This window comes from Hippichthys cyanospilos, chromosome 20 (genome assembly GCF_059441005.1).
Source record: "Hippichthys cyanospilos isolate Australia breed blue-spotted pipefish chromosome 20, RoL_Hcya_1.0, whole genome shotgun sequence".
Taxonomy (NCBI): Eukaryota; Metazoa; Chordata; class Actinopteri; order Syngnathiformes; family Syngnathidae; genus Hippichthys; species Hippichthys cyanospilos.
The window spans coordinates 6,496,179-6,516,424 of NC_142388.1; the positions used below are offsets into that span (position 1 = coordinate 6,496,179).

At 41.2% G+C, this 20,246-nt stretch overlaps 2 protein-coding genes across 6 annotated transcripts; one reads left to right on the top strand and one right to left on the bottom strand.

Moving 5' to 3' along the window:
• The first annotated feature begins 116 nt into the window (after nucleotides 1-116).
• On the top strand, nucleotides 117-16,741 carry hadhaa (hydroxyacyl-CoA dehydrogenase trifunctional multienzyme complex subunit alpha a). Of its 3 annotated transcripts, XM_088403406.1 has the most exons (22): nucleotides 117-221; nucleotides 581-622; nucleotides 810-880; nucleotides 997-1,130; nucleotides 1,313-1,451; nucleotides 1,526-1,645; nucleotides 1,773-1,875; nucleotides 2,723-2,845; nucleotides 2,959-3,077; nucleotides 3,166-3,222; nucleotides 3,654-3,763; nucleotides 4,051-4,185; nucleotides 4,266-4,437; nucleotides 4,508-4,594; nucleotides 4,877-5,017; nucleotides 5,138-5,206; nucleotides 5,325-5,438; nucleotides 5,550-5,631; nucleotides 5,914-6,028; nucleotides 6,112-6,257; nucleotides 6,405-6,574; nucleotides 16,462-16,741. In XM_088403406.1, the coding sequence occupies exons 1-21, from the start codon at nucleotides 155-157 to the stop codon at nucleotides 6,548-6,550; spliced, it is 2,292 nt and encodes a 763-aa protein (XP_088259532.1). In that variant the 5' UTR covers nucleotides 117-154; the 3' UTR covers nucleotides 6,551-6,574; nucleotides 16,462-16,741. The 3 variants fall into 3 exon arrangements, with proteins under 3 accessions (XP_088259532.1, XP_088259531.1, XP_088259534.1); XM_088403405.1 differs by lacking the exon at nucleotides 16,462-16,741 and having other exon boundaries at nucleotides 6,405-8,235; XM_088403408.1 differs by lacking the exon at nucleotides 16,462-16,741 and having other exon boundaries at nucleotides 2,723-2,794; nucleotides 6,405-8,235.
• garem2 (GRB2 associated regulator of MAPK1 subtype 2) lies at nucleotides 8,272-19,334 on the bottom strand. 3 transcript variants are annotated; one of them, XM_088403409.1, is made up of 7 exons: nucleotides 19,112-19,334; nucleotides 17,445-17,585; nucleotides 13,631-13,761; nucleotides 12,591-12,756; nucleotides 11,422-12,272; nucleotides 10,166-10,335; nucleotides 8,272-9,796 (listed from the first exon to the last, which is right to left on the bottom strand). In XM_088403409.1, the coding sequence occupies exons 1-7, from the start codon at nucleotides 19,221-19,223 to the stop codon at nucleotides 9,205-9,207; spliced, it is 2,163 nt and encodes a 720-aa protein (XP_088259535.1). In that variant the 5' UTR covers nucleotides 19,224-19,334; the 3' UTR covers nucleotides 8,272-9,204. The 3 variants fall into 3 exon arrangements, with proteins under 3 accessions (XP_088259535.1, XP_088259536.1, XP_088259537.1); XM_088403410.1 differs by lacking the exon at nucleotides 19,112-19,334 and adding an exon at nucleotides 18,322-18,634; XM_088403411.1 differs by lacking the exon at nucleotides 19,112-19,334 and adding an exon at nucleotides 18,041-18,249.
• Nucleotides 19,335-20,246: the final 912 nt, after the last annotated feature.

The window sequence follows — 20,246 nt, forward strand, 5'->3', positions numbered from 1 at the left end:
GTTATTTCTCTAGCATATATATGAAGTTTTTTGATTGAATAATATTTATGTTATGGCGTATTTTGGGGTACTCTTGGTCCTTATGTTAACGCGACTCTCCTAAATCTCTTGCGCCCTCTTCAGTTCGAATGTCAGTCTCCACTTTCAGTTAGTCATGGCTGCTACACTTTTTGCCAGCTGTCTGTCTAGGTTTCCTACCAGAAAATATCTTCTCTTGTCAGGTACGTGACACAAACACGCATAGTAATTTTGTGATTTAAAACGCAGACATCCCCGAATTTCCCGGAATGCTTTGAATCACAGTTTCATTGAAAGAGCCGAGGTGAACCTTCACCTAGATCAGAGCAACAATAATTTAAGGTTACGCATGATGGTGCTATAGTGACTAAAATCTATCGTTTGTATGTGCTTTGATTTGACGATTTGTTTCCCACTGAAAAAGTGTTAAAAATTAAAAGCAGGGAAACATGACTAGAGTCAGTTTGCGCTGTCAGATGAACTCATTTGTGCAAAAGTATAAGAACAGGATTTGCCAATGTCTGAATGAAGATAGTTCATAATTTTTCCTCTTGCTTCATAGGCCATGCAAGACGGTGCTTTTCTGTGTCCTCATCGCTGGCAGGTACCAATCCAGTTGATGGTCCAACACGGACATTTTGTACTTCTTTTGTTCCAAAAATAGACATAATTCAGAACATTTGTGATGCTTGCATTCTCGTGGGACGGGTTTTAAAGTTGGAGATAGTAACAAATGCAAATTGCATCGCCAAATGTCTGAAAATTTCCTTTTTTACTGTTTCTCCATCAAGCACGGACACATGTCAGCTACGAGCTCAAGGATGATGTTGCCGTTATCAGACTCAATGATCCAGCATCCAAGGTGATGCCATGTTTATGAATGAGACACACCGCAGGGATGTTGACAGTATTGTTTTCCCCAACTTAGTCTCTCAGTGACACACCGTATATCACATGATCATTCATGTGTTTGTGCAGGTGAACACACTATCTGTGCAAATGCAGTCTGAGCTGACGGAAGTAATGAGTGAGATCTGGTCCAACGGAGCTGTGAAAAGTGCTGTCCTTATTTCCAGCAAGCCTGGCTGCTTTATTGCCGGGGCGGACATTAAGTAAGATACACATGCTAATTACTAGATGTGTGCCAAAAAATTGAGTCCCGTAAGAATCGGGATTCTCATTTATTACGATTTAGATTGATATAAAATGTCACTATATCGATATTGAAATGAAAATCGAATCACTTCCTGTCCACTTCTGTACTTTTCCACTCTCCCCTTTATTTTCTTCTTAGTATGATTCAGGCGTGTAAGAGTAGCGAGGAAGTTACCCGTCTCTCTCAGGAAGGTCAGAAGATGTTTGAGAAAATTGAGAAATCTCCAATTCCCATAGTTGCGGCCATCAATGGCTCGTGTTTAGGTGGAGGACTTGAGGTGCGCGCATCTAAAATAGCCCAAATAATCTGTTTAGGGTGAACCCGCTGATTTGAATCCACCTTTTTGTGTAGTTTGCCATATCCTGCCAATATCGGATTGCTACCAAAAGTCGGAAAACAATACTGGGCACACCGGAGGTCATGCTGGGACTCCTGCCTGGAGCGGGTGGCACCCAGAGACTACCACAAATGGTATAAAAACACTCATGCTACATTGTTGGGCTGGTGCTGATTTGTTTACACTCGGGTATTTTAAGGTCAAGCTTCTCAAGGGGCACATTAGTTGACAATATATAAAATGTGTGTGTTTGTGTTGGAGGTGGGTCTCCCTGGAGCATTTGACATGATGCTGACAGGCAGGAATATCCGTGCTGGTAAAGCTAAGAAGATGGGCCTAGTGCACCAGCTTGTGGACCCTCTGGGTATGTGCTCCGCATGATATTTTTAAACTTGTACATTTAATTGGAAATGGTGCTTGCATTAATAATATCATAAATCTCAACCAGATCTGTGAAAGCTTGTATTTCCATCAAGATTATTTATGGGTCTCTCTTATTCTATTCATAATGTACCCCTGTGAAATATCTTTTCTGCCAAGTACCCCTTAACCACTGCAAAGGGTTTTGGGCTAAAAAAAAAAAAGACCTAAAATATGCCATCAATGTCGATTTGTTAAACTTTAGACCCTTTCAAAATTCATTTGTATTGGTCCACAAAAAAATAATCAACCTAAAGTGTCCTCTTTAGGCTCATAGGAGAAATCTGTTGTCAAAAAGAAATAACTTAATTGTTAATCAATATTTTTCCACAAAAAATAATCAATTTGAAGACCTTTTCCAAAAAAACAACAACAAAAAAATCATGGATTAATATTTGTCCACAGAAAAATATTGAACCTAAAACGTCCTGTTTTGGGGTTACAGTAGAGATCTGTTCGCGAAAATAAATCATTAACTTAATTATTAATAAATATTTGTCCACAAAAATAATCCGCATTAAATTCAGACCTGTTCTCAAAAGGAAATAATAATAATAATATTCGTCCACTGAAATATATTCAACATAAAGCGTCCTGTTTTGGGATTACAGTAGAAATGATCTCTTCACGAAAATAAATATTAACTTAATGATTAATAAATATTTTTCCCCCAAAATAATCAACATAAAGTGTCAGGCAGTATTTCTGTTTGTCTTGTTTTGTGTTTTTGTTGTTGTTTTTTTTTCTTCATCGTATTGATGTAATGACTCTGGTGTTTCCAACCCCTCCAGGTCCTGGTTTGAAGCCACCAGAGGAAAGAACGATCGACTACTTGGAAGAAGTGGCGGTACGCGTGGCCAAAGGTATCGCCAATAAGACTGTTCCCCTTTCAAAGAAGAAAAGTGTCATGCAGAGTAAGCAAATATATGATGATGATCCAAATGTCTCAAAAAGTTATTTAGCTAGCTAGTTACGAACGAAGAATTCATATGGATATCCATCCTCACAAGTATAAACGTGTGTGTAGAGCTACAGGACACAGTGATGAATCTTGGCCCTGTGAAGAATAAAATCTACAAGACTGTCAGCGAGAAGGTTCAGAAACAAACTAAAGGACTCTACCCCGCTCCTGTCAAAATCATAGAGGTAATCAATGCTCAATACGGCAGCAGTGTAAATAAAACACAGGATGCAACGACTGTACGTGTGTGTGTGTGTGTTTACATACGAGTAGTCAGTCAAGACCGGAGTGGAGCAGGGAAGAAAAGCAGGCTATCTGGCTGAAGCTGAGGTATGTTTATTTTCATTATTATTTCACAAATTAAAATTCGGGATACAGTAATGACGTTAGATATAACGTGAAATAATATAGCACATACCTGCAATATTCGGAGAGCAGAAGAAAAAGTCAAATAGTAGGGATAAGAAAAGTTGTATTGTTGAAGTATGTCTAAAAGGCATGGATGGAAAGAAAGGAGCTTATTGCGTCATGGGACATCCCTGAGCAGTCTAGGCCCATAACAGTCAGTCCTAAATATAAATGTATCAAAAAGGCAAGTCCTCTTAAATATAAAGTGAGTGTCTGCCTCCCTCGGGAGAGAGATTCACAATGTTTCCACTGGAGAGAAGCCAAGTTTCTGAAAACACACCATAAAGAGCTTGAGAACCTCTTCAGATTGTATTCTTAACTCCTACTCATGTCTACCTTTGGCTCTTGCGCAGAACTTCGGTAAACTGGCCATGACATCCGAGTCCAAAGCTTTGATTGGCCTTTACCACGGTCAAGTGGCTTGTAAGAAGAACCCATATGGAAACCCAGTAAAGGAAGTCAAGTAAGAAACCTCCATTATGCTCACCACCTCATTCAAATATTTTGCCTTGACCAGTGGTTCTCAATTTTTATCTATTATTTTCCCTCCTGATCTAAAACAATTTTTTCAACCAGGTTCCCTCTACTAGCGCAAAGCATTTTTGTATTGAAAATTCGCAGAATATGTAACAGCTATTTTACTTAATTTGCTTAAAAATAATCGATTTATAGTGTGTTGGATTTCATGAGATTTTCTTTGCTTTTTGATGCACTAAAACAGTACTGCTACCAATTTGCTCTGTCCGTCAGGACTCTTGCAATTCTGGGTGCAGGACTCATGGGTGCAGGTATTGCTCAGGTATCCATAGACAAACGACTGAAAACCATACTGAAGGATACCACAGTTGAGGGCATCACCAGAGGAGAAGATCAGATCTACCAAGGGTAATAATTGCACACATTTGACATTTTTGAACTAATCTACAGCAAAGGACCGAATCATCTGAGTATGATTTTATTGGTAGTCTCAACACGAAGGTGAAGAAGAAAGCACTGTCCTCTTTCGAGCGCGACGCTACGCTTTCCCACCTATCAGCCCAGCTAGACTTCACTGGCTTCTCGTCTACCGATATGGTGATTGAGGCCGTGTTTGAGGATATCAACGTTAAGCATAAAGTGCTCAAGGAGATAGAAGCAGTAAGTAGATTCCGCACACCCCAAAATTCTTCGATATTCGTCCCTGTTGATTTATCACATCTGTGCGTAGGTGATCCCTCCTCACTGCGTATTTGCCTCCAACACTTCAGCACTTCCCATCAAGGATATTGCTGCTGCAAGCAAACGGCCTGAAAAGGTAAGAATACGAAGGGTGTCAGATTAATAGTTTCACTGCGTTCAATTGCAGTCATAATTAAATCATGATCTTTTTTTAATCATGTGAATCTAAGTCTTTGATAATGTATTCTTTATAAAGATGAGCTTGCTTAGCACAAAAGCGGTTCCAGTTTAGCTTACCACATCAATGCAAAGCACCCGGCTGCGACCGAAGCCTGAGCTAGCAACAAAGATGCTGGCGCGGCGAGCCGCTCTTTGCCAAACAGAATGATCTTAATAAAAAACTGCTAATGTTGCACAGGTGGTTGGCATGCACTACTTCTCACCAGTAGACAAGATGCAACTATTGGAGATCATCACCACTGATAAAACGTCCAAAGACACGCTGGCCTCAGCTGTGAGCGTAGGCCTCAAACAGGGCAAAATTGTCATTGTCGTCGGGGTAAGAGCCGCTCTTTTCCAAACCAGAATACTCGTGTTTCCACTGTGTGGTTCAAGAATGTAAATAGCAATTTTCAAACTTTGAGTTTAATTGTGTTTGTGTGTGTGACTTGGAATCCAGGATGGTCCTGGTTTTTACACCACTCGCTGCTTGGCTCCCATGCTGGCTGAAGCTGTTAGAGTGCTTCAGGTGATTCCAGATTTTCTTCACATCGGGGAACCACAAAAATAACATGCACAAACAACGCTTTTTCTCTTTATATAGTAAACTAGCCAGTTGTCAGAGATGTTTTTTGTATTAAATACAGGAGGGTGTAGGTCCAAAGACGCTTGACAACTTGACAACCAGCTTTGGCTTCCCCGTTGGCGCAGCAACGCTTGCTGATGAAGTTGGCATTGACGTGGCAGCCCATGTGGCCGAGGTAACAGCATCTGTCATGATTTTAATCTCGTGGAAATCCACATTTACTAACATTCAGAATATTGGTATTATATTGTAAAATTGTGTGTATATAGCATGTATTTGATTGTAGGATCTTGGCAAAGCTTTTGGTTCTCGCTTCGGTGGTGGAAATGTGGAGGTTCTTAAGACCATGGTCGAGAGAGGCTTTAAAGGTGACATTTTCATCCATACATTTTTGCCTTTATCCTCAATAGGGAAAAAAAAATCGCTAATCCTGAGTTGCATTATTATAATGCGTATCAGCTTCCACAGCAAGTACTGATAAGTACTTGAAAAGAAGGTGAAGCATAGGCCGGATATCAATTTTTGATATCAGTACTTGCCTTTTAACGTGAATGAGTTCAAATGAAGGCTTAAAAAACAGACAATATGACAATGCAATGCGTTATCGCTACATTTTTTTGTGCTTACAGTGTATTGACCTTCTTTCATAGGTCGCAAATCAGGAAAAGGCTGTTTCATCTACGGCAAAGGAAAAAAAGATAAGCGTGTAAATTCTGAGGCTGAAGCAATTCTCAAGCAGTATAAACTCACCGCCCCTCCCACCGTGTAAGAAGGCAACCTGTGGTTTGTTTTGACTATGCAGTCGCTCTCTAGGCTAAAAATCCCTAAAAGTCACCTTTTTGCCGCAGTTCGTCAGATTCGGACATCCAGTACCGGCTTGTGTCTCGCTTTGTGAACGAGGCCGTGTTGTGCCTTCAGGAGGGAATCCTGAAGAATCCAGTAGAGGGAGACATTGGAGCTGTTTTTGGACTTGGCTTTCCTCCCTGTCTAGGTGGTAAGTCTTCCAAACGCACTTTGATTTCATTACCCAGAGGAATTCATTTGTATGATCTGTTAGAATGTTTAATACTAGGAGATTGGGGCAGCTCCTCTACACGTGACCAGATTGCTAATGTTTTTTTTCTTCTTGTGCGCGTTGAAGGTCCCTTCAGATTCGTGGACTCATTCGGCGCCGAACGTCTCGTCAACACCATGAGGCGTTTCGAGGAAGCGTACGGAAATCAGTTCACACCGTGCCAGCTTTTATTGGACCACGCTAAAGACGTCAGCAAGAAGTTTCACAAATGATACCGCCATTCTTCATGAATGTGGGTAAGGGTCAATTAGCATTTCTTGGATTTGAATCCACGTAATTGGTGTAAGATAGAAATTAACGGTAACTTAAAGCTAGGTTTTTCCTCATTTTTCCTAAATAACAATTGATTTTGTTGCAAAATTCACAATTCTACCCTGAACACAAAACATTGTTGGGAGAGTTCTGTTGTGTATCATTCATCCAGTTTGATAATTAACATTTTGCCAAGTCAGACTGGGACGACTATGCTCCCAAAAGACTTTTTAAAGGTCACTGCGCAATTATTATTCTTTTTTAATTTAATTTTGGTCTATGTCTTGGAAACACAACCATTTAAAATGCAATTTTAATGCTTTTTTTTTTTTTTTATATTGTCGACCACTTTTTGATAAATGAGCAAATTCCGGGTCAAAATGACCCATGAATATTATTTCTGTTTCTGAGGGGGGAAAAGGAATCACAAGATTTGTTAATTAGTAGGATTACACACAAAAAAGATTCTGAAACTTTTGGATAATTACACGCGACCCCGGGTCAAATTGATCCAGGCTATTACTATTACTAGGAACAAACATAACACACAGGTATAAATTAGGTATTGCCTTTGTTACGTTGTGAGTAGGTTTATAATTAAAAAAATAAATAAAATCGTTTTTGACACTTTTGGATTAATACGCACTCCTCTGGGTCATAATGACCCGGATATATTATTGCTGTTCTTGACATAAGTCATTGGTTAAAACAAAAATATTGCATTTGCATTTTTACACTTTTCTGACTAAGTTTGGTTGACTATATACGACCCGGGTCAATCTGACCCAGGGACATTAATGCTATTCCTTGCAAACAAACATGAGGATTAAGAAAGTCTTAGGAACAATTTTGACATTGAACGAATACAGAAATATCCCTGACGTGAATGCATTCATTTCATTTAAAAAAAAAAAAAAAATTCAGTTTAATTAGTTTCAAACTTATTCCACTCACCTGAAAACACTTTGATATTTTGCCCCTCTCATGTAGGTCATCAATTTTTGTGTAAATGTCTATGAACATTATAAAAAACAGAAATGTTCAGAGCAATTGTATTGCGTTACATTCTGTGCAAGGTCATTTAAATGCTGCAACTTTTTTTCCTGCCCCAATTATTAACTAGCTTCCTTTGCAGTTTTGTAACAGAACTGCATAACCACTCAAATGTGAAACTGAATGTGATTATAATGGAGTGATTTTTTTTTCTTCTGTGTACTTATTTAAATGTATCCAACTCAATAATGAGATTTTGGGTATCCATCCGCATATTTTGTGGAGCTCTCGTCCTCATCCGGGTGTGAAATGGAACTTGGACGTGAAGAAATTCCCATGCATATATAAGCCACCGCCTTTGGACATATGACTTCAATTTTGAAGTCAGCGTTGTCTCGATGTAAAAATATTCTGATCAAAGATAAAGGTTGAATAACTTTGAATTATGTATGGGCATATTTGAGATGTCTGCTTTGTTTTTTAGTACAAATGATTGAATTATCCATTTAACAGGACATAGCCCAAATAGAAGAGATTTTTTTTGAAAATCATGCTTTTATAACGGGTCATCATCATGTATTATGTTATTGGTTAGTAGTTTGTACTGAAATAACAAAAACAGGTACTAAAATAAATAACTTGGTCAATTGTTTCTTCTTGTACATGCAGTATTTGTACACTCTTCCCATTGAAAATGAGCCGTGACTTTAATTAGTTTAAAAAAGATGGAAGAATTGTATTTAAAACCGTAAACACAAAAATCAACTGCATTACTACCACACAATTCTCAATAATCTTAAAGCAACATGTATTCAATGCCAAAAACATTGTTCAAAATTTCATTGCATTCACTGAAGAAATGAAACCAGAATGTGAACATGTAGTAAAATCGAGCCTAATTGAACTGAATTATTTAAGCTTGGCCTAAAAATTAAGCAATTCAGTCGACTGAGGTACATTTTAAAACTACATTTTTGAGGCAGTCAGCGTTCATGCGGCTACAAATTGGCGGGGAAAAAGCCATCCAAATAGGGAATGTTTAAAAAAACAAAAAAAGCAATTGTTGTCTCCCATAAAAAAAAATATTACTCATGACACTTGTGCAAATTGATTTATGATTACAAATGCCTCCAAATTATATTTCAGTGGAAAGTTTGTTGTGGAGGTTTGAGGTTTCTAATTGCGAGGTTGTAAATTGCGCTTTGCCTCTTAAATCATCGTAATCCTCTAATGTGGTCAAAATACTTCCATTTGTTACCAGCATTATATCCTCCATGGACCTAGCACATATATAATACGTACATTGGAAGCACCCGATATGTTGTGTAGCATAAAATATTCTTTTGCGCAAATCCTGTGGCCGCTTTGCATATCTAAACGAAAACTGTGCCAGAGACACAATGCATGTCGTGCTGTTTGTTAGTAAACCAGTTCCAGTCTCGAGATTCGCTCGTGACAGCGGATGACGTGTCTGATGCAGATCGGCGGGATGGGTTTCGTTCAAGGCACGTTTAGGATGGCGAAAAAGTCACACACTCGCTCTGCTCCCAGCAAGTCATAGTTTGGTTCAGGTTGATATGCAATTTGCGTGGAAAAACAAAGACGTTTGTCAAAGTGCGCGTTAGATCTTGGGCCTCCATCCTTGTATGAACTGCGTGATCTTGGTGACGTGGAGTCGGCTCAGGTGAAAGTCATGTGACAGGATGTCCTCGGTCAGCTGAACCAAGAGGCTGCCGTCGATTCGCTCCCTCTGGAACACGGACACGGCGGCCTCCGACAGGCCGATGAAGCGCAGGCAGGCCGACACTTCCTCCAGCGACAGGGCGGACAAGTCGGCGGGGGGGCGCCAGGCGGAGTCGGCGGGCGCCGCCGAGCCTTCGGCCGCCCCTGCGCTCGTCCCGCCTCCCTCCGCCCCGTGAGAGAATTCGGGACTCTCCGCCGGTTCGGGGGACGGGCAAGGGGACTGGCGGTTGAAAGGGTTCAAAGCACCGAAAGGCGCAAATCGGCTTTGCGTGGGCGGGGCTCTAAGTCGAGGCCCCGCCGTGAAGCAGTCCGCCCACGGTTCGGCCCAGGTGGCTTGTGCCGTCTGAGGGTTGGCCGCGGTGTCGGACGCCGCGGTCGAGACCGCCTCAGGATTGCCGGGGTTGGGGGCTTGACAGTCTGCCCAGGAACATGGATAGCAGTAGAGGGAAGTATCTGGAGAGGGCGAGCAGCTGGAATCCATCACACAAACAGAACATCTATTTTATTTTGGGCTTTTTTGGCCCTTATCCCCATATATATTGCTTCAAAATTGGAGCATATATAGCATATCAAATTTTCAAACAGGGTGTTAAAAAAAAAAAAAGTAAACTAAAATGCAGAGGTAAATTTACATGGCGATTGTTATTTTTTTCGTCCCCCCCAAAATGATAACTCACGATCTATGCGATGTATAAGGCACACCGGATTATAAGGCGCAGCTTTTGAGAAAATTTGAGACTTTTAGGTGCACCTTACAGTGCAGAAAATATGGTAATTGCTTCCAAAAAGCTTATTTTCCTCTGCATTTTTTTTTTAATCAGAAACATGGCTGGCTGTACCTGTCTTGCAGTCCTGAGGAGTAGAAAGAAAGATTAGGCCTGGGCGAGGTGGAGGCCTTAGCGAAGCGAGGGGGGACAGGAGGGCTGGGGGCCGGGCTGGAGATGGAGCCCAGTTTAGAGCCGCGAGGAGGCACTGGCGGAGCAATCAAGTAGCGGCACTCCTCTCTCACCTACAAGCACAGAAAAATGAGAAGCCTGGAAGGCTTAGTGTGTGTGTGTGTGTGTGTGTGTGTACTGTTGCCTTGTGTCCCGGTTTGTAAATGTCAAACTTGGCTGACCTTTACACTTCCGGCAAATTTCTTAACAACTATGCTCTTTCCACACACACACAAAGTTTGGCAGGCTAAATCTCAGGGAATGAGTCAGGCTATGCCATTTGAAAGTATGCAATATAATTTAAAACAAAACAAAACTGCAATTTAGTTAGTAAGTGGTGTGCGTTACAGTTATAGTAAACTGCTTTTAAAAAGTAACAAACTACAAATCTAACTATTGATCTTAAAAGTAACTGTAAAGCAAAAATGACTTTACATTTATCTTTTATTTTAACAAATCTCACACTCGAAGCACTCCATTTATTAAAACAAGGAAAACTAATACTAAAAGTAAACTACAAAATATGAAAAAATACAAATTAATAAATGTAAGTGACTTGCTAGTTGATAACCAATGGTGATTTTAATATCAATCAATCCGTCAATATTTCGTCAATTAATCTGATTTTAAAAACACGGAGGACTAAATTAATTGGAAAATATGTACTGTTGCGATACTGAAATTCTGAGAATGTGGACCATTTTTGTTACATGATAGATTAATCGATTATTACAAATAATAGAATTAATTCATCATTATTAATTTGATGATCAACTGTTTGTCAATCAATTAGTTGTTGGCCGTCTGTTAAAAACTAAACAAAACAAGCTGTATAAAAAAAAAAAATCACAAAATGAAATAAAACTAATGAAAAATACAAAGCTATTAAAAACCAGTATGCATAAAGAAACAGCATGTATTTCTAGTTGTGCTCATAAATGTGCTTATGGTTGTAAACATTTATGAGCACAACTGTATTTACCCTATGGTTATGTACAATTATGAGCATAACTATATATCTTCCAATTGGTAGTGAATGGTGATATACACAATTGTGTTACCATACTGCTAAGGTTTGTAAACTTATGAGCACAACTGTATCAGCAAGTGGATACTGCCTTTTAAAAGGCACCACGTGTTTGCGGGGTTAGGGGACTCACAGCATCAGATTTCGGAGGTACGGGTGGCGGCGCGGTCACCGTCGTCAGCACGGTGCCCAGTGATCCATCCAATGAAGAGGACGAATGGAAGGAAATGAGGTTCGGTTCCTTTCCTAGGCCGTCCGTATTCTGATTGGTCCAAAGCTCCTCATAAGGTATCTCCTCAGCGGTCCTCGTTTCCGCCTCGGTCCACTCAGGCGTCACATATTCCCTTTCCTCGGCCGGTCCCTCCCCGAGCTGGACCCCGAGAGAGTCCCTGCAGCGCTGCGATAGGCTGTCCGAGACCACGCCCCCGTAGCTGCAAATGGACAGCTGTTGCAGGGCCGGCGCTAGCGAGTCCTGCGCCGGCACGCAGACGCGGGAGCGTCGCGGGCTCGCGCAATCCTCCGTCATACACTCCAACTCGGGCCGCGTTTCCCTCACAGCTCGGGAGTAGGCGTCGGGGTCGAAGGCGTATCGCAAAAGAAGGCTCTCCAGGGCCGCCGCGTGCACCGACGCGTCGGCCACGTTGAACCGTGGCATGCAGCGTAGCAACAGGAAGTGGGAGGGCGACACTTCCTGTCGGCGAAGCACCATGCAGAGTACCACCGTCTTGCTGACGATGTTGAGCAGCTTGAAGCGGTGGCCTTCTCGTACCGCGTGGCGGTCGTAAGGGTTTCGCGGCGGGCGCGACGGCACCGACACGTTGACGGGGAGGCGGACCCTCTCGATGATGCTTCTCACCGTGTGCTCTCCTCCCAGCATGCCTTGCTCCAAAGGGGAGCGTGTGCAAAAATGTCCACGGCAGGCAAAAGGCAAGCTGACGCTCTGATTGGTGCGATGGTTCATACACACCAGGCAGGGTGTTTTACCTAGACAATGAAAAAAAAAACAAAACAGATGCAATCTGCAACATTAACTTTAGAATCCAAACACCCCAACGGCATTTCTGAGAAAGCTCATATGCCTTGTTTGGAAAGAGTTTGCTTTCCGCAGAAATTGCTCAACTTTAGCTTACCGCATCAATGCAAAGCACTCAGCTGTGACTACAGCCACAGCTAATGATGGCAAGAAAGAAGCTAAGATGTTTTGTAACAATCAACTCTCTAAAATTCTGATTCCTGGAGAGGGAAAGCTATTGAAAACATTTCTAAGTCTTACATCAACGCACGCAGTCTTGTGTGACTTACTTCTGGGAGTCTTTCCCAGGCGTCTCAACAGCGCACTGAGGCCCGTCTTTTCCTTGGTTGGCGTGGCGCATAGAAGCTCGGCCTTTCCCATGAGTGACAGCTCATCTCCAGCCTGCAGAGTGAAGCTGTAGGGCTCACTATCCTCACTGAACTCTCCTGAAACCACCTGCGCAACACACACATGCATGACATATGTAATATGTAAAAATAATCCAATTATGGTCAAAAATATTTGGATCAATTTGACCCAATGTTCTAGGTTGTTTGACAAAAAACAACCATTTTTTTGTTTTTTAGGTTGTCCCTTATTGAAGGACACGTTTATTGGGGTTCTTTTGTGCAAAGCAACTTTAGAAGGTTGGGTCAAATTCACCCAATTATTGGGTGTCATTTTAGACCCATAATTGCAGTAAAATTTGGAGCTGCTGTTGAGAGAACAGTTGCTGTGCAGTTTGCTATGGTCCTTTGCTCATTTCTGTCATATAGGATTGATGTCTGACAATTTCAACTCACTATGCAGTGGTTACAGTCCTGTTTTTGCTAACTTTTTATGTATTTATCACCTTTCCTAAATAGGGAGCTGTATTTATTGTGTGACCGATGCATTCTTTGACATATCAGTTGTTATGCAGTTGCCAGTTTGCTCTATCGTAACATATGTGACTGATGTCTGAAAGAATTTCAGATCGAGGTTCTCAGTGATGCATTGTCAAAACATCAAGCTTCCATTCACAGCTTCTTTTTTTCAGCTTCTAGTTCTCCAGGTGTTTTTTTCTCTTTAATTTGGTGTCTAAAGACTTTTAGCGCTCCACTTCTGTGTACCGACTTCGTCCGGGTCCAAATTTGACTCCTCATGTGACGGCTGATCCAGTTTATAATTGCTCACTTTGGCAGAGGTTTGCGCTCCACTGAACGCCATTCTAACGAAGCCAAAACATTTAACAGCTCTGTGAGCATGCGTACCAAATGTTTTGGTCGGTGACTGTACATAATGCCCAAAGTGTCTGCACATTCCTAAAGAGAAGCAACGGGGCATGAACCTTGACGCTGAAAGCGATTGTTTCCATGACAAAGACTCGGTCGGGGAAGACTCCAGCAACCTCTTCCACGCTGGAGAAATACTGGACGGGATCCCTGATGTCTCTGTCTTCATCCAACAACTTGAACTTTCCTGTGAAGGGACATAAGAGGGGGAAAGGGCGTTGAGACGATTTCCGTGCAGGTACTATTGACATACAAGATTGAAGATATAAAAGGTACGATAGAGTTGGATTTAAAAAGAAGGTGAGAAGTGTTTTGCGTCCCCTTTGACTGCCAACATGATTCTTCTTTCAAAAACACATCTGCTGCACAGTTTTGGATGACAGCAGCACAAAGACACCTCGCCGACCTCTGACCTGGCACCAGCTCTCAAGCCAATCGACAGTCGACGGGGTCGTCATAGCAACTGGTAAAGGACCCCCATTCTCACGCAGAGCAGACACACATCACCATGGAGACGCTTACACACAGGCACCCACCTACACACACAAACACACACCCTCTGCCTTTCTTTCACTTCCTCATCCCCTCCTTGCTCTGCAAATTTTTCTCACTCGGTGATGGGAAGCGGGGCAGCGTTGCAGACTAGTCCCGCTGTTTGTTTTTGTTTGATCGCTGCTACTTTTTGAGTTCACTTCAAGTGGCCACAATTGATCCACAAAGAACATTTGAAGATGCTGTTGCCTTTTCACTCGTTCCCGTTGGGGTTAATCTGAATGCTGTGCGGATGTTGTACTGAATCCAGTGAACCCCCGAAGGTTCTTCTTCTTTCTCGTGTGAGTGAGAGATACGATTTTTTTTTTTGTCTGAGAGGCAGAGCAGAATACCAAACTTCAGCATCTTATTTACCAGCAAGGCCCTCCTTCGTTCTTCCCCCAAACTCGCCCGCTTTCATACCGAACAGCTCCCAGGACAAGACAAGACAACAATGCCAGAAAATGGCGCTTCCCAACACCCCCACACTGGATGAAAAGTAAAGGACTGACTGAACATGTGGTCCGAGCGACAACAGGGAATTCCGCAAGTCCAAAAAACGTTACAAGAAGGAAAACTGTAAATTGTACAAGACAACCTCAAATATTGGTTTGTATAAAACAATCCAAAAAACAACATCAAATTGACGCAAATATTTGGTCAGTCCTCTTTTGATTCATAATAGGGTCAATTTTGACCATTGGGAGTGTGTGTATTTCAGCCTCTCGTCAGTAAATCTTCTCCTAATTCTCTAGTCCTCCATGTAGGAATGCTTGCTGCCTTTGTGTTGAATCAAAATAAACACAAGCAAATATTTACTTTTACTTTGGGAAACATTGACGTTTCTGTCCTTTTTTCCTGACATTTAGGACTAAACAAGTAACCGAATCTTGACATCACAAGACATATTGTCTTATAGCTGTTATAACTGTTACATGCTAGCTAGTATTCTGCTAATACTAACAGCAAATATGGTAAATATTGCATTTGAGTGCTTGCTATGAACAACATGAACCGATGCACATTATACATAATGTAAGATTTGTTCTGTAATTGCTCCAGTCCTGCGAATCCATTTTTTTCAACCGCAAAAAGCATTAAGGACACGAATGACTCAGGCGCCACTTACGCTCAAAGACCCATTCATGACATGGGATCATTCAGCTTTTCTGTCCTCCTCACCTCAGTCATCATTTGAGTAGGAAGGCAAAGAGAGAGAGAGAGAAAGAGAGAGGGGGGGGAAGCATCCTGTTGAGTATCCCCAACGGGGAACCTATATTGCTCTCCTCCACAGCATATTTGGACTTCCTGAATGAAGTCATCACATAGACATGAGCTCATTACTGCCAGTGGCTCGTGATTCAGGCCGCTTTTTACCTGCCATATTTGGAAGTTAGTTCAAATCACAATGCGAAATTGCACATTGTGACAAAATACTGTAGTTATATATTGACCAAGATGCGGATGGCAGGTGGCAAAACAATCTGAAAAAGGTAAAAGCAAGTGCCTACAGAAAGACGCTATTTTTGCCAACAATTTCAGTGTTCCGAAGTTAACGTCTCATATGAAGAGACAGACATAAAATGACAGAATTAGATGAGCATTTCCAAAGGAAAAAAACAGTTTCAAGTTGGTGGTTCTCAAACAGTTGAGCAAGAAGGCAATTTGGGCAGTACGTGAGATTTTAACAGGGTTTCTGCAGGTCTCCTAAAATCGAGTTTAATGCTTTTCAATGCCGTAACAGGATCAGGACATCTTTTCAAATTAAGAGCAAAATAATTGGAAAATGAAGCAACTTCTTTCTAAATCCTGTTAAAGTGGAGTTGCTGAATTAAACACACTTGGAAATGTCACAGCAATTGTAGTTCCAAAGTTTTATGAATCAGATGCGGATGGCACAGCTTACTCAGGGGCGGAACTACGTGGTGGCTGTGTGATTTCTTTTTTCTATCTTTGAATTTCTGCCATTTTTGCATGTATGCAGCATTATTAAACAAATAGGACGCCTGGCAGGTATAATGTATATGAACCTGGTATTTACATTTAGCTTTATGTGATAAGATAAAATGAATTAGCACATTAATTATTGGTATGCCCCCAAGCTCACCGTTTTGTCTTTGTGTTTTCATCTAAAAATGCCTTGCGCTGGTTAGGGAGTCCTCCATTTTATTTCAATTTGGTCTCATTGGTTTTACGGGAAAAAAAAAACATCTTAGAAACAAGGAAATCTCAATTGCGCAACACTGTTTTCTAGGCTTGTCCATTTATCGGTCACTAAACCTAATCATGTGCTTATCTCAGAGTACGACTATCTTCCTTCACTTGACCTCAAATGTTCTCCCAATCTTGCAAAAAGGAGCCGGGGAGGCGGGAGTAGACCGTGTGACATCAGCGCTCCATCAGTAGAGGAAACAATGAAGAGGAGGCATAAAGCTCCAGTTACACAGTGAATAATACGACTGGTCCTGCAGTGAGAAGAATGAGGATTGTGGGCATGAGCTCCGGTGAGGTCATACTGAGCAGACACATCAAGCATTGCAGTCAATGAACTGGAGTGAGGGAACTACCGGTCTTGATTTGTCAATCATTAAAGTCAAAACCGCTAGCAACAAACGCCCCAAAGTGAAAGCGCGTAATGGTTGTGTGGAGTTAGCCTTTTTTTCCTCCCTGGTGTCATGTGACTCATTAGTGGAATGGAAGTTCAAAATGGTCACAACTTACTGCATAAACAGTTTGGATAATAGATGGAGCCATCCATTTCGTGGCTCAATTTAATCCACTTTTTCTGTTGTTTTGTACAAAGCAACCGGATTTTGGATTTATCTCATTCAAAACAAACAAAATTTCAGGGATATTTTGTACAAAAATTAGCTAGAAAGTCCATTTTGGACACATACTCGAGCCAAAATAACCCAATTATGGATAAAAAATAAATAAATAAATAACTGACCCAATATTTGAGTTTGACACAACTTTCTGGGTTGTTAAACAACAAAACACCCCAATTTAGGTGGTTTTGTACAAAACAAACCAATTTTGTGCAAAACAAACCAAAATGTTGGGTCAAAGGGATCAAAATGCTGGGTTATTCCTTTTTGACAAACATTTAGGTACCCACATAGCAAGCCTGTCCTTTTTGGACTCAGATTATGTTATTCATTTGACCCAACTTTTTGCAATAAATATAGTACCCAAAAGTCGTTTGATCCCCTTTTCACCCCATTGATCATGATCCAGTCAAAAATAACCCAATTGTGTCAAAATTGACCAACTTTTGGCTCGTATATATTTAACCCCAATTTTCTTTTGTGGGCATGTGCGTGTACAATATTTTTTCACCTTGGTATTGTAGAGGGATGTCGATCTTGGGCCCGATGACGTAATGGCCTTCTTCTAAGCTATGTGCGGTCACAGTGGTCCACTGACGACAGGAGTGGAGCAGAACCACATCCTCCTCAGACAGGCCCTCAACACATTCACCTGAGAAACAGATGCATGTTTTCATAAAAAAAAAAAAAAAAAACAGATCTGGAATCATTAATGGATTAGCCACAAAAAAAGTGTTGCCTCCAGGCTAAATCCATTTTTGAAGCCTCAATAGGTTGTTAAGCAATATAAAATACTCTAAAGCCATCGGAGAATCATTTGACCTCCAAATGTTGAAAACACGTGCAGCTGTTCCAATGTTTTGGCAATTTATGTATTTTCTAACAGGGAGGTAATTGTATATTATACAATAGTCACAGTAGGTGTTTGATCCATTAAAATGGTGCTTTACTTATTTAGCCATTTCAGCTGTTATTATTCTAATTAATTTGATAGCTAAATTTAGTGAACAATAAAACCTTTAAAAAAATTTTTTTATATTTTTCCCACTAGCTGCTGACTGAAATCAAAAGCGCTCAAGGCTCAGATAACGACCAATCATTGCTCACCTGTTTTCTGGGTTTGGTCATGTGACCTTCACAAGCTGCGCTGATTGGTTGTTACCTGAGCCTTGCTTCAGGTGATGTCATGTTTTAGTGGACAGCGAGTAGCGAAATGTGTTGTTAAATTGCACGTGAATATAACGTTGTTATCAAAGATAAATATTAACGATAAAATGGATGCTAAGTTAAGTAACCAGAGATCTCTGTGAGGTTAACCGAAGTATCGCGAGAGCACGCACAGCAACTGCAAGGTGCTTAGTGGTACATTTCAACTGAGCGTGACTCACTTTTCTCGGCGGCGCAAAGCAGGATGGAGACTTTCCCCTCGCGGTCCTTTTAGTATTCAGCGCATCCACCGACACGTTGCATCATTAACATATGAAAAGAATGGAGCAGCACAACAGACACTTTGTGGCTTTTCCGGGCAGCTCTGGACCAGAACAACTTGGACAGAACACCCACTCCGCTCGTTCCCAAAGTCAAGCCCCCCGATGTGCAGGCGATATATTGATTTTGAAAACGAGAGACATAATCACGAGAAAGTTACAGGCGACTTTTACATTTCTCAACAAGTTGCTCGTTTAAGATCAACTCGGAGAAGCAAAGAACTCTTTGTCACCGCGTCAACGTCGCAAAAGTGAATGATGCGAAAAAGCCATCCTTTTACCATACGTATTTACATGGATCTTACATAAAGTATTAAATCCTATAACAAAACACAATAAGAGAAATTTAAACTACCGCGCTATACAAATATACGTGGAATAATATTTTATTTTGTAGATCTTTACCGGAAACCTGAAACATGTTCGCTCGCTGTCTTAATTAAAAATCCTATAATTAAAACTTTAAACCTAACCTGTGTAATTTTTCAAAGTCGTCATCACATTTAGACAATTTTATCGTTTACTTTTCGAGTCTTGTTTGATTTTCCAAACTTATTTAGTTACTTTCTGACACCCGAGCGTCGAGCTGGGTCAGCCAACTGTCAAAAAGACGCAACTGAGAACGTAAAAGTGATGTTGAGCAGCTGCGTCCAACGACGACGCACCTGCGAGGCGATGAGCTTCTTCTTACCGTGGGCCAGGCGGACCAGAGTGGGCAGACGGAACTTGCTGACCACCGCGTCCAACGGCAGCGCGAGCGGGCTCCATGAGATCTCCGACAGGCTCGCCGACAACTTGTCCATCCTCCCGGGTCATCACTGTGCCGGAGATGTGGAGGAGGGTGAAGATGGCGGCGGTTGTTTGGATGAAGGTGAGGAGGATGGAGGTGAAGCTGGCGGAGTGCTCGTAAAGACTTTCGCCATGTTTGAATGTGGGAGTAAAAGGAGCTGCGGATAAATGAGTGGGAGCTGAGGGAGGGCGCAAGAGACCTTTTACCACCCCCACCCCCCCTCAACGTCTTTTCGGTAGAAAACCTTCATTTCAAAATCAAGAGAAATTTTGAAAAGCTTCCACTCTGAGTGGGGCAAATTCATTTCCACAAAACGCCAGAAGTAGATGAAATCCTAAAACATAACTGACAAATGTGTAGCAGAGTTTAAAAAAAAAAGTACTGCTCGAACTGTACCTAAAGGGGAAGTCAAGTCAAATTATTTTACCATTATCTGTCCACTGAAAATGAGTTTAAACGACCAATCATGGCTCAGTTTGCAAATGTCTTACGGCGGGTGAACTGTGATTGGTTGTTCTCTGCCCTGAGCATCTGTGATGTCATTTTCAATCGACGGCAAAGGATAAAAACAGGTGGATTTGCTGCGCTTTTCATCTAAGTAATGAATGGGGAATATCTTGCATCTCCAAATTTGCATCATCATAACTGATGAATATGTTGAATCGTTGAATACCAACGATACATATTTACGTCATCCCCCGACATTCTGCTGGGTACTTACTGATACATATATTTTTTTAAGTGAATGGCTTAAAGTGGGTCCAAAAATTGGGTTACCAAATGAATTAAGTACTAAATGATTGGTAAATCAATTTTCAAGTAATTGATTACTTTTTGGTGTTTTAATGTAATATTGTTGTAATAATCACTGTTGGCACTTGAGTACTAAAGCAATTGGCACAAAATAAAACAACTAAAAGTAAATGGTTAAATACTTATCACCATTGTTGATTTTATTGATTTTAGTATCTCAAGCAAGAGTGTACCAACCCAATTCAGGAGTGCTGCTATCATGCATGTTTTTGATGTTTCGTTC

What these genes read in the sequence shown, in the direction of transcription:
- garem2 (XM_088403409.1), bottom strand. Translation starts at nt 19,223, where the DNA reads ATGGACAAGTTGTCGGCGAGCCTGTCGGAGATCTCATGGAGCCCGCTC. An exon ending in CAATCGCTTTCAGCGTCAAG is followed by an intron (nt 12,757 to 13,630) that starts GTTCATGCCCCG and finishes TGTGTTGCGCAG; the next exon opens with GTGGTTTCAGGAGAGTTCAG. An exon ending in CCTGGGAAAGACTCCCAGAA is followed by an intron (nt 12,273 to 12,590) that starts GTAAGTCACACA and finishes TTCATTGTCTAG; the next exon opens with GTAAAACACCCTGCCTGGTG.
- hadhaa (XM_088403406.1), top strand. Translation starts at nt 155, where the DNA reads ATGGCTGCTACACTTTTTGCCAGCTGTCTGTCTAGGTTTCCTACCAGA. An exon ending in ATTGCCGGGGCGGACATTAA is followed by an intron (nt 1,131 to 1,312) that starts GTAAGATACACA and finishes TTTTCTTCTTAG; the next exon opens with TATGATTCAGGCGTGTAAGA. An exon ending in CTTTCCTCCCTGTCTAGGTG is followed by an intron (nt 6,258 to 6,404) that starts GTAAGTCTTCCA and finishes TGCGCGTTGAAG; the next exon opens with GTCCCTTCAGATTCGTGGAC.